The sequence below is a fragment of the Capra hircus genome, chromosome 14 (assembly GCF_001704415.2).
Source record: "Capra hircus breed San Clemente chromosome 14, ASM170441v1, whole genome shotgun sequence".
Taxonomy (NCBI): domain Eukaryota; kingdom Metazoa; phylum Chordata; class Mammalia; order Artiodactyla; family Bovidae; genus Capra; species Capra hircus.
Genome location: NC_030821.1, coordinates 77968882 through 77981664, shown reverse-complemented (window position 1 = coordinate 77981664; position 12783 = coordinate 77968882). Strand labels below are relative to the sequence as shown.

Genomic DNA, 12783 nt, shown 5'->3' with positions numbered 1-12783 from the left:
ACGTAGTTATGAGCTGAGAGTGACTTTGGGTGCTCACCCCCACTCCCTGCAGAGAGGTGACCCTCCAGGGCCCTCTCTTCCCTGGGGAGCATGGATGCAGGGTGTATTTTGGGAGCCATTTGTTATGACTTATTGTTAGCTATAAATTCCCTCTTGAGGCTTTGGCGTGTATGGGGCTTAGTGATGGCTCCCATGAGGGGACTGGCAGGTGGTCTGGGGACTGATTTTTTAAAGTGGTGTGGGCACATGTTGACATCTCTGAAACGTTTCCATCTTTTCTGTGTTCATGGCCTTCGAACTGTCTTTGACCATCCAGGGTCGGGAATCAGGGCCTTCCCCCGGGATATTTGCAGAGACAAAGGCTCAGTGGCTTTGCCTGCACTGAGCTCCAGCCGTCAGACTGCAGAGGTTTGCTGATAATCAAGGCTAGAAAGGTCAGAGTCAACTCATTTTAATGACGCACAGTCCCAGCGCATCCCTCTGGCGGCCTGCCAGCCTTGAAGCAGTTGGTTGTCACCCACAGCTGCTGCTGTCCTGGGTGGCGCTGTCTGCACCCTGCGCGGCGCCGGCACCCACTTGCATATATGTGGTTCTAGACACACATAGCTCTGTGCTGTTTCCAAAATAACCCCTTCCTTGGGGCCTGTCAGACCTCTGGTGCCTTCGAGGATAAATATTAAAAATACCTCCTCCCAAATCAGGGAGAATCCCATTCTTGCTTCTCACTCCTGATTGGTGAAGGGTCCCACAATGAAACACTTGTGCTGAAAAGAGGTCATCGTATGTGAAATCTGTGGGATGACGGAACTGCCTGATCGGGTGTGATTATTGCAATAATGTATGTTACCAGATTGCTTCCAGGGCAGATGCTGAGTTGCCTCTGGTGATAAATTTAATCCCGTTATGGCTTGGATCTTGCCCTTCCTCCAAGCTACCCTAGACAAGTATATTCTCTGTAAGGTGTCCCATGGCACACACGCTCACACCGAGAAGGAGATTAGGGGACTTGCAGGAAAGCCACCACTAGGGCCCGAGACTTTAACATTCGCAGTGGGTTCTCTGGGTAGGATTTTTAAAAACTGAATAATAGTTGGCTTACAATGCTGTGTTAGTTTCAGATGTACAGCAGAGTGATTCAGTTATGCACATAGATGTATATATACGTGCATACTCGTTTCCAGTTTCTTTAATATTCTAGGTTACTCCAAGATATTTACTATAGTTCCCTGTGTTATATGTACACTATGCCCTAGTTGTTTATCTAGTATATATATATATGTATATGTATACACACACACACACACACACACATATGGTAGTTTGTATCCGTCAAGCCCAAACTCTTAGTTTATCCCTCCCTACCCTTTCCTTGGGAAGAGAAGGGGACGACAGAGGATGAGGTGCCTGGATGGCATCACCGACTCAATGGACATGAGTTTGAGTGAACTCCGGGAGTTGGTGATGGACAGGGAGGCCTGATGTGCTACAGTGCTACAGTCCATGGGGTCGCAAAGAGTCGGACACGACTGAGCAACTGAACTGACCTTTTCCCCTTTGGTAACAATGAGTTTCTGGGATTTTTAGGGCAACTGAAAGAATCCCTTTTCCTTCCAGTTTTTTTAAGGTGAGAAATCACGAAGATGTTTAGATATGTTATGCCACGTAATGACGTATGGTTCACTTTGACTTCCCCCATTGCCTCTGTATGACTGGGCAGTCTTGCTTCCTCTGGGATGTGCCTGGAGTGGCACCTGAAGCTCCCTCAGGCAGCATAACAGATGCCTTGCCGGTAGGCTCTCGGCATGTTTCCGTCCCTTTGACACCTCTCTGACTTGGAATTCTCATCTATTAAGTTCATGCCTTCGTGACATTCCCTCTCTGCCTGTGTCCCCTTTTGTTCTTTGGTCTGGCTGGCTGAGTCTTACTGTTCCTTTAGGAGAAACTGCAAGCGTCACCTTTCTGGGGAAGCTTCCCTGACCTCCCAGGCTGGGCTGGGTGTTGGGATCCTGAGACCCCCAGGAACCCAGACCCATTCCTGTCACTTAGGACCCTGTTGATCCTGTGGGCATTGCTCTTGGGCTCCCTCTACTGGACACACTGTGAGCTCCCTGCTGGGACCTTGCCTATTCCTGTGTCACCTCTGGGCACGGCACTGGCATTAGGGCCCATGTGCATCAGGTACATCTGGGAGTAAACAGAACGCCCGGTCGGTGGGGCCCTGCTTCTGCCGCTGCTCCCGGCAGATGTCCCACATGCTGGGGGGTGGACGGGGTCTCTGCCCTGTCACTTTCCACGGAGGGAACGTCAAGATTGCTTATCAGTCTCTCCTCTCGCCCTTCTCAGATGTGCTCTGCCCCAGCGTTCGTGTGGAAGGAGATCGCTTTAAGCACACCAATGGTGGAACCAAGGAGATCACAGGTACGAGAAACAGCCAGCCAGCACAGCTTGCTTTGTGATGCTGTTTGCCAGACGTGAATATCCCCAGGTGGCTCAGACTGCAAAGAGTCTGCCTGCAATGCCAAAGACCTGGGTTCAATCCCTGGGTTGGGAAAATCCCCTGGAGAAGGGGATGGCAACCCACTCCAGTATTCTTGCCTGGAGAATCCCACGGACAGAGGAGCCTGGTGGGCTGCAGTCCATGGGGTCACAAAGAGTCAGACACGACTGAGTGACTAACACTTCCACTTTCTTCTTTGCTGGACTTGACCACAACCCTCCTGGACTCAAGGGTGGTAGCCTTGCTGGTACTGTCCTCATCGCTGTCTTTCACCAAAGTCCTGGGGATGGTCTGAACAGTGCAGGTGGCAACTCCTGTCCACAAACTGCCCACTGGGGGAGGCCGTTCACGTCTTCCATCTGGGAGTCAGTGGTGATGTATAGGCATTGGTAGAGAATGAAGTAGGATGAGGGACGTGGGGAATGAGTAAGTGATGGGCAGCCCGAGTAAGAAGGTGAATAAATAGCTGCATTTGGGCGTGAAGGAGAGAGTGAATCAGAGTTATAAATATAGGAGCAAATCAATGGATGAGGGAGCAGAGAGACACATGACTGCAGAGCCAGCAGCAGAAATAAGCACTGCAGAGGCTGGCTCCATCCAGCCCGGGCGGGGTGACTGGGGGTACGCGGGGACGGCTGAGCCGGCTTCCCCTTTATCCTGGTGGTGAGCATCTTTCTACTGCTCCCTGTGGCCGGGCGTCCTGCAGACACTTGAGGTGCGTGATCACAGGGGAGCTTTCTCCCCGTCCAGGACAGCAGCCCGGCTCTCCTCACCAGTGCCGGCCGGGTCGGGAGCCCCATCCATCCACCCTAAAGCATCTCAGGTCCAGTATGAACCCACATGCGGTCTCCCTCCCGAGGCAGTGAGCCATGGGCGATCAGAACCAGGTGTCTCGTAGGTGCTGCTCTGCCCCACCCCTACCCGAGGGACCCTGCCTGCCCTCATGAACAAGGCAGCATCTGCATCTTGGTGCCTGGGGGATGTTTCTAGAATGGCAGGAGACTGTGCTGCCTGTGTGCACAGCAGGTGAGATGAATCGGGGTTAACCCTCCTCGGGTGTAATGGAGTAACCCAGCGCTCAGCCAGTGACCACGGGTGAGGAAACACTCAGGCCCTCTGACCCACTTCCTAGAGCGTCCCAGCAGGGTCCCACTGCAGCCACTTGCTGGGGGCTGAGGCTGGAATTAAGGGTGGAAGGTGCTGCAGACCTGCCAAGTTCAGCGCAGCCGGGTAATGGGAGCAGCTTTTGTAAAAGATGCGGTTTGCAAAGGCTCGTTTCCTTAAGTGACTCCAGCTAGTCTTCGGGCTCAGTGGGGCTGGAGCAGTGAGGACGGGGTGGAGGACAGACCAGGCAGTTGGAGGCGGCAGTCTGGGACTCCGTTTACCCACTTCTGGCATAATGTCTTTTAGGACCCCTCCCAGCTCTGAACCTGAACATTCTGCAGATTCTAGCAACTATGATGTTATGCAATGCTCTCTGGAGGAGTTATTTAATGGTGAAGGAAGGTGCTGGGCTCGGTCTTACTCTGAAACTTGGCCACAGACATTCTGATGGGTCTCTCCTCCTGCCTGGTCTCTGACGTCCAGATAATCATCGCCAAGTCCCGACTGTCTCAGATGGTCCCAGCCTAGTGCTTCTTCCCTCCCCCTCTCCCCCAGCCCCATGTTTCCAGTCTGGTCCTCCCCGGTCCCCCAGCTCCTCCATCCCTGCGGCCAGAGTGATCTCTGAGCACAGGCCCCGGGTTGTGTTTCTCCCTGCTTTAAAGCCCTTCCACGCCCCACCACCTCCTGCAGAAAGAAACCCAGGCTGCCTCACGTGGTCGTCAGAACCTGGCCCAATCTGCACCCGCCTCACTCACTCCTTGGTCCCCCGCTCGTGGTTCCTGACATCCCGAAATAGTGGGGATTCTCAGAAGGAACCTCACTGACTCAGGTCTGGTGACCTTTGCACATCCAGTTACCTTGGATGCCCTTCCCTCCTCCTCTCCCCACATGTCATTGGTTCTTTAAATTCAGGCCAGGCCTTGCCTCCTCTTGGGAGCCTTCCTTGAAGTCTCCTCAGCTGGGCCAGGCAGATACTCCATGTGCTCCTATACAAGCCCAGACATCTCCCTTCTTCCCATCTACCCACTATACGGACACTGCCCACCTCTGTGCACATTTCTCTGTGGACAGTAGACTTCAGGTAGTGGGAGGCACGTTGGGAATTTTGTCCTATTGACTACTGAAATCTGAGCAGCCAATGGGGCATTGTAAGACATAGAAAGCCCTGAGTGGTTTAGAGAATTCCTTTCTTCTCTCCTTCCCTCTTTCCACAAGTGGAGCCTCAGTTAAGAACAACAGCAGATTCCATCCTTTTTCAGGGATGGAAGCATGAATCAGATCAGGCCCCACCCCCCACCCCCCGATTGCTCAGCTTCCTCCTCGGACACAGACACTGTGTGCACCTCGGCCAGACCCACTAAAGACCTGGAAGTGACTCTCATGCCCAGGGCGTCCAGCGGAGCTCGGTCCCTCGCAGACCTTTGAAGGACACTGGGCGGTGGTCACGGTGTCCCTGATGCCATTTGCTTCAGCTGAGTCCACGACTTCAGGGAGGTGCCCCCTCACACTTTCTGCGTTAAACAATTGCCTCTTTATCTCTCGGTGCATCACATTCGAGTCTGCTTACCTCAGAACATTTTTCATTTTCCTTCCCGGCCTTTATTTATTGCAGGCAATTCATCTTTCTCTCTGTGCCCTTTGCTGCCACCTCGTTAATTGCTTGTTGTTCAGTTTCGTGGTGTTTAAGTCTTTGTTTTTATTCATGGAAACCAGTGAAAGTGGAATTAGGCAGTAGAGCATATGTTTGCTTTTTGAAGTCTTTTTTTTTTGTTATTCTCTCACAAATAACTACTACAGGGAAACCAAACTGAAGGTGGAAGTTTCCAGGAAGAGGGATGGCTCTGTGAAGGGAAGGAGCAGGACTCTTTCCTGTTCAGCCCTGGCACCTTCCTGTGTGGGCATCAGGCATGTGCCTGCTGGATTTTAAACCCACTCTCTTGGGAACCTCTGGGGGCCAGTTCTCCCAGCTTGTTGCCAGTGCTGACATGTGCTTGGCTCAGAGCAGGCTCTCAAAATATACATATTGAATGAATAAATGAAATCCATGGACAGATGTAGTGGGATAAGAGACTGCAGTCATTGTCAGGGGAAGTAATTAATATGAAAACTATTTCATGGATCTTTCACTGCATGTCAGGCTCTGTATGATGAGCTCTGTACCATATCATTCAAGCTTCACCACAACCCTGTGAGACGCATGCAAAGATGGTCCCTTTTCTGCAGATGAAGAAATGGATGCTCAGAGACGTCAGGCACCCTGCCTCAGGTCACATAGCTAGGACCTCGTGAGCAGGAAGAAATGGAAAAACCCACTCCAGTATTTTCTGGCCTGGAGAGTCCCATGAACAGAGGAGCCTGGCGGGGCTGCAGCCCATGGAGCGGCAAAGAGTCAGACACGAGGGGGAGACTAACAGTTTCACTTGCAGGGTCAGCGCAGTATGCTCTGGCTCTGCTGCTGCTCAGACTCTCGGTCGGAGGTCAGTGCTTTCTGTCCTTGCAGCTCCTTGTGCAGAGCTGGGAATAGACAGGCTCTCAAGAATACAAGTTGGATGAGTCAGTCATCTCTTAGGACAGAATTTTGTGGTAGAAGATGTTTTAATCACCCTAATGTGAGAGTTCGTTTCCTGTTTCCTGTGGCTGCACCCCAGAGTGCTGGAGACAGAGGAATCTTCCTGAAGAACCGTGGGTTTGGTGCTGCTGATGCTGAGTGGCACGTTCGCCCTGGGGATGTGGAGACGGGTGAGGGCCTCCCTTCACCGGCCGGGAGCGCTTCCTGCTCCGGGGACGCAGTGTCAGGCCGATGCATCCCACTGATGTGTCCATGCGGGCATTGTGGTTGGGCTTATCTGAGGACCGTATCTGCAGGACTCAAGCCAGCCCCCCACGCTGGTCCAGGCAGTTTTGTAGAGGGTCGTGGGTCAGGATGTGTGGCTGGTGATGCAGAATCCTAAGGAACAACCGACTTGCTGAGTCAGCTTCCTACCCTGTGTTGAATGGCCACCTGGGGTCCTTAGGACAGCCTCAGGTGGCATGTCAACCTTCTGTCACAACCAAGCACCCAGGCTCCTGTGGGTTATGTCGCTGCTCGGCATCACACAGATACGTGACTGACCTGGATGCCCCGCCTTGTCCCGCCAGCTCCCCTGAACCCAAGATCATGTCTTTCCCATTACTTCCCATGACCAGTGAGCAAGGTCCTCTCTTGGAGCCAAAACAAAGCGAAAGACACCTTTCCGTTCCTGCGGTATCACGGACACAGTCGTCTTCTCTCTGATGCGCCTCTTGTCTCTTTGGACAGGTTTTGACCTGATGGACTTGTTCAGTGTGAAGACGCTCTTGGGGGAGAGAGAGAACGGGGCACAGAGCTCCTACGTCCGGATGGGATCCTTCCCTGTGGTGCAGAGGACCGAGTGAGTGCTGGCTTCTGCCCCAGACCTGCCCTGGACGCCTTAGCGAGGGCGGGAAGCAGCCAGTGAGCTTGGTTGCTCGCTAAGCACTGGGTAGGGGTTTAGCCTCCAGAGTGCCTGGTGAGATCACCTTGCGATGAAACGTCCATATCACTGACCCCGGAAATTCCCCCCGTTTCTTAACTGATCTGTTTCCAGTGATGTTGCTGGTTCCCTGGTCCTCCCGGTCACCTCTCCATATGGATTTGGTGTCCATCCTCCATTCACTCATGCATGTAGTTTTTTTTTTTTTTTTGGTCTCAAAATGGGACAGTAACCTGTTCAAAATCTCAGTCCTAGGAAGCAGAAGTTGACCTCAAACTCCAGTCCTCCAACGCCATTCCCTTTACCCTCTCTTGTACATCTGTGTGTGTATACTCAGCCAAAGGAAAAGTCTCAGTCTCTTGCTAGATTTACAGGAAGGTAGTGACAGAGATAGAGATAGGAGCGTGCCCTTAAGTTAGTACAGCTTTGGTTCCAGGCCACCACAGTAAATTGAACGTCAAAACAAAGCAAGTCACAAATCTTTTGGTTTCCCGGTGTGTTATCAAAGTTACGTTTACACCGAACTGTAGTCTGTTAAGTGTGCAACAGCATCATGTCTAACAAAACAATGTACATACCTTAATTAAAAAAGAATGCTGTGTGACAGTGGCAGCGATGGACTTGCTTGGTGCAGAGTAGCCACCAGTCTTCCATTTTAAAAAAACACAGTGTCTTCAAAGCTAAAGCAGTAGCTAAACACAGTATCTTTGTAAAGCTAAAGCAAAACCAGGCATGCCTGTATATAAACAGATGTAGATACAGTTATGAATACATAGATACATACACGGGCTTCCCAGGTGGCTCAGTGGGTAAAGAATCCACCTCCCAGTGCAGGAGATGCGAGAGATGTGGGTTCAGTCCCTGGGTTGGGAAGATCCCCTGGAGAAGGAAATGGCAGTGCACTCCAGTACTCTTGCCTGGAAAATCCCATGGATGGAGGAGCCTGGTAGGCTGCAGTCCATGTTACACATACATGTGTGTTGAGATGTAAGTGTGTTTAGAAACTGCATAGCAGAGTAGGCTTCACTGATGCAATAAGATGAAAAAGGAGGTGAAGGGCAGTGTCCGTCCGAGGCTCCCAAGCCCATGTCTGTGCAGACCCTCCCATGGGCAGTGACCGGGGTGGCCCTGACTCCGGGGGAGGCCCGGGAAAGTGATGGGCGCTGCTCCCAGTGCCGCAGTGTGATCCAGGGTGAAACCCAAGCTCAGAGAACGACTCTGAGCAGCCGGGCCGACTCGCGGCTCAGATCTGAGACCCGAGAATCACAGAGGGAGGACCAGTCTTTGCTCGCAGCTCCTACAGCCAAACCAAGGGTCCCTGAGGGTCCACGAGTCTGAGAACCAGGAAGTCAGACGCCCCCTCATTTCCCATCCTGGCTCTTGGACCAGACAGCCTCCACCTGCTCCAGTGCGGAAGGCAGTGCCTCTGAGCAGGGTGTGCAGGGCAACAGCTGATAGTGATGAGGGGCGCTCTGGAGACCAGCCAGTCTCTGGGGGGGAGCCTCTACTGGGCCACTGAGCCCCAGGAGTTTTGCCCCAACAGCCCGGCCGCCCTCAGCTAGGACAGGAGTGGCACAGCTCTGCACGCCCCTGACTCTGGCGGGGAGCCACGCTCCATTGGGATGCTGTCAGCAAAGGGCAGTGTGCCTGCCTTGTAGGGCTGTCTGGGCTGGAGCTGATGGGGTTGAAGGACTTTCCCAGATGAAAGCTGGCCCCCATGCTCTGTAGGGGATGGAGGATGTCCTTTGACGTGGGGCAGCAACCAGGCAGGATAAGACACCCCTGTGCGGCCTTGCTGGGGGCAGCAGGCAGGGAGAGGTGAGGGCTGGCACAGTCGGCTGCATCTGACCCCAGGGAAGGAGGCAGGGTAGCATCTCTCATTGATTTTGGAGAGATGGAAGCAGGTGAGCCCTGGAGGGGAGCAGGTAGATTTGAAGGGGCCAAGGCAGGGCTCAGAAAGAGTTGTGTGGAGGCACTGCTGGAAGGAAAAGGCAGTGAAGGCAGGGGGGGAAGTGGACTTCAGAAATCCACGAGGTCAGTGTGGCAAGACTCAGTGACCCTGGGGTGCGTGGGCTTCCTTTGCAGCCTCTGCCCTCAGCCTGGTGGTGTCTGTCTCTTGTCTCCCTCCAGGGACGTGTTCCCGCAAGGCTTGCCCGATGAGTACGCCTTTGTCACCACCTTCCGGCTCAGGAAATCGTCCCGGAGAGAAGACTGGTATATCTGGCAGGTCATCGACCAGTACGGCATCCCGCAGGTGCGCGCCGCCCGCCGTGTCCCAGTGCTGGCTTCTGTCTCCTCCTTGTGGGCAGGGCAGCACCGCTGTGTTTTCTCCACGGGTCCCTGTCTTGGGCCCTGAAAATGGAGAGTCCAGTGTATCCAGGCCCAGGGCACCTGCAGAGACTGGGAGACCCCTGGGGGACAGGGAGTCCCCCGGGGGGACTGCAGCCTCATTTCTCCCTGATGGCCAAGTGCCCAGCACCCTGCTGGGCTGGAGGCCTAGCTACTGCCTCAGGGACCCTCAGTCCAGCTGGGGAGCTGGCAGCCGGCACCGCTGTCCTAATGCACGTGTTCCATTAGCAGCGTGTTCGTGATGCGGTGGAAGAAACCTGCTCAGAGTTGGCATGACTGGGGCTCAGACTTTGTGTCTGGTCCTTTCTTGGTGTGGGCTCAGGGCCATGCTGGCTTTCCAAGTCCTGATGTTCTTAGTCGGGACACAGAGCACCTCCCGTCAGTGGTTGGTGGAGGCATCGTACAGAGTGATGTCTGTAAAGCATCTAAGATGCTGCCTGATGTGTAATAGGGTTTTTATGGTCATCCTTGGTTTGACCTTGAATGGAGCTCTGCAGCCTGTCTTTGCCCACATTGAGTGCATTCTGGTTCTCATCCCTGTGAAGCTAGGACAGTCCAGTGGCAGCAGGAGCCGAGTGGGGGCCTGCCTCTCTCCAGACGCAGACCGTCAGCACGATGCGTTCATCTGAGATGCACCTCTCAAACCCCTTGTTCTCAGAGCTCGTGGACCAACCGTGTCTATCATTCACCCTTGTCCCCTCTTGACGACATATGAGCGGTATCAACACATGACCCATCTTCATCTGGGAGACACTGATGTATTTTCATTTGGGGTTGAAACAAAACAAAAGCATGCTCAAGCCACAGGACCACAGCAGCCACTCTCACGGGCTGCTCGCTGAGAGGGGACTTGCTTCATGGTGGTGAGTTCCCTTCCCGAGGTTGAAGCTGAGCCCTGACCCCGAGCACACGTTGTACCCACACTCACACACAGTCAGTAGGAGCCCAGGCTTGTTCCGACTGCTTCGGAGATCCTTCTTCAGTTCTCATAACCACCCTGTGAAAACTGTGAAAGGGGTAGTCGCTCAGTCGTGTCTGACTCTTTGCGACCCCGTGGACTGTAGCCCGCCAGGCTCCTCTGCTATTTCCTTCTCCAGGGCCTCTTCCTGGCCCAGGGATCAAACCCAGGTCTCCTGCATCACAGGCAGATTCTTTGTCATCTGAGCCATTGGAGACGCCCCATGAATAGGCTCTGCTGTTACCATCGCAGTGAGCTTCAGTGTCTGCCTGGCATTCGTAGGTCATGATGGGGGGAGGTGGGACTGGAACCCAGGCGGTTGAACTCCAAGTCTGTCTCTTGACCAGTGTGCCCCGCTGGCTTTGGTCCCCATCAGCTAGTCCTGTGGAATGACACTGCCACAGCATCCCCGGTCAGACTGGGATGCAGAGCATGGTCAGGCTTGGCTGCCCTGGCCTGATTTCCTGAGCGCGGGAGGCTGGACAGAGGTGAGCGTCTGCTCCGGAGGCTGTTTTTGCAGAGAGCAGGCAGTGCACCGTGACCCCCATCCACCGTCTGCAGACACGCACATCTCTGGCGCCGCGGGGTCCGGTGCTGTGGGCCTGGGCGCCTGCCATGACATTCCTGTGGGTGAGCGTGCACTGCCCCCGCCGTCTGGGTCCTCTTCCTTCATGGCGTTTGCAGGGCTGCGTGCTCCCTCGGCCATCTCCACCCCCTCCTCTTCTATCTGAATGCGCCCCAGGCCGGGATCCTGCAGAGCCGTGCGCAGTCAGAACCTGCCTTTTGGAGAGGCACCTGGCAGTCCTGTTCCGTCGAACCAACCTCGGGGTTGACCCTTCCCTGGAAACGCCACGATGGCCACCCCAAGCATGCCCTGGGGAATCCTGGCCGGACCCAGGAAAAGTGGGCAGAAGCCAAGCAGCAGATGAGCTCTGAGCAGTGTTGCGAGCAGCCTCCCTGTGTGCTCTTGGACCTGTAGACATGTAACCGTGTAGCTATATTTACCTCTGTGACCCCATGTAGGATTACAGCCTCCCTTGACCACTGGCATGTCATTGGGAGAAACTGAGGGGCGCTCACTCATTCCAGGTCTGATAAAGGGCCAGGAAGGAGGCTGGGCCTGGAGCAGGGGTGGAGGGGGGCATACTTAGAGATGAGGCTCCTGACCGGGTGGGCGGCCAGTGCAGGGACCTGAGACCAGGCCCTGGAAGGTGGGCAGGCCTGGAACAGGGAGCCTGGGAGACCATTGTCCTCTTGGCAAGGGATGAGGCTGACTTAGAGCAAGTGATCATGGGGAATGAGGAGAAATCGGATTCCGGGCATGTATTTTGAAAATAGAATTGGCAGGGTTTGCTGACGGATCCGACCCGTGGGCTGTCTTCCTGAGGCCTCCTGGCTCAGATTGGTAGACGCAGGACTTGGGCCTGACAGGCCTTCCTGTGCTCTGTATCGTGCTGGAAGAAATGGAAACATTGGAGAAAAAGTCATGGCCTCATGAAGCTCCCCAGGTCCTCAGGGATTCAGGGCTCAAACAGGTGAAGCCAATTGCAAGAAGTAGCAGACTAGGTTTAATCACAAGTATTAGATTATATGCATGCCAAGTTTCAGGAGGAGGGCATGGCAACACACTCGAGTATTCTTGCGTGGAGAATCCCCATGGACAGAGGAACCTGGCGGGCGGCAGTCCATGGAGTTGCAGAGAGTTGTACTCAACTGAGCGACTAAGCACAGCACATGAGAAGTTTCAGGTTATTAGGGGTTCATAGTTTTGTTTCTCACTATAATTGTAACATACCACCAGACAGTGCAAAAAATAATAAATCTTAGGTCCCCCTTGGCTGGACTGAGCCCACGTGGAGCCCAGACAGGGGAACCAGAACACCTGGGTGGTGTCCTGAACACTGGCTGATCTGCAGAGCAGTGGGCTCCTTCCTTTAACCTCAGCGCTCCCATTCATTCATTCCCTTTCTGTTAAGTGCTACTGTGTGGTGTGTGTTGGTTGTCCTAGCTACTGGGGTTAAAGAAATGAGTGACAGAGACAGAGTGCCTGCTTAAAAAGATGGGGTGGGGCAGGCAAGAAACAGATGGACCAAATAAGTGAACGAGATATTTTCATATACTGACCCAAAGTGCTATGAAAAAATAAATCAACATGCCTGAGGATGTGAGAGCAAATGACCAGGCTAGAATCCAGTTATGTGTGTGTCTCGGAGAAGGCTGCACTGCAGGGATGTCTTTGAACTCGCTTGATTTATGATAGTTGATATGTGGAACAGTGCTTGACTTATAATAAGTACTGTAAATGTTTTACATATCTGTAAATTCATTTTATCCCTGTAACAGCTCTATGAAGTCAGCACGATCATTGGTGCTATTTTACAAAT

General features: G+C 53.5%; 1 protein-coding gene across 1 annotated transcript in view; it reads left to right on the top strand.

Moving 5' to 3' along the window:
* The window catches only part of COL22A1 (collagen type XXII alpha 1 chain), a 224960-nt gene that overhangs the window by 48217 nt on the left and 163960 nt on the right, over positions 1–12783 (top strand). Inside the window, exons 4-6 of the mRNA XM_018058603.1 lie at positions 2344–2418; positions 6900–7011; positions 9223–9346. Of these exons, the coding sequence (XP_017914092.1) occupies positions 2344–2418; positions 6900–7011; positions 9223–9346 (311 nt within the window). The remainder of the gene's footprint in view (positions 1–2343; positions 2419–6899; positions 7012–9222; positions 9347–12783) is intronic.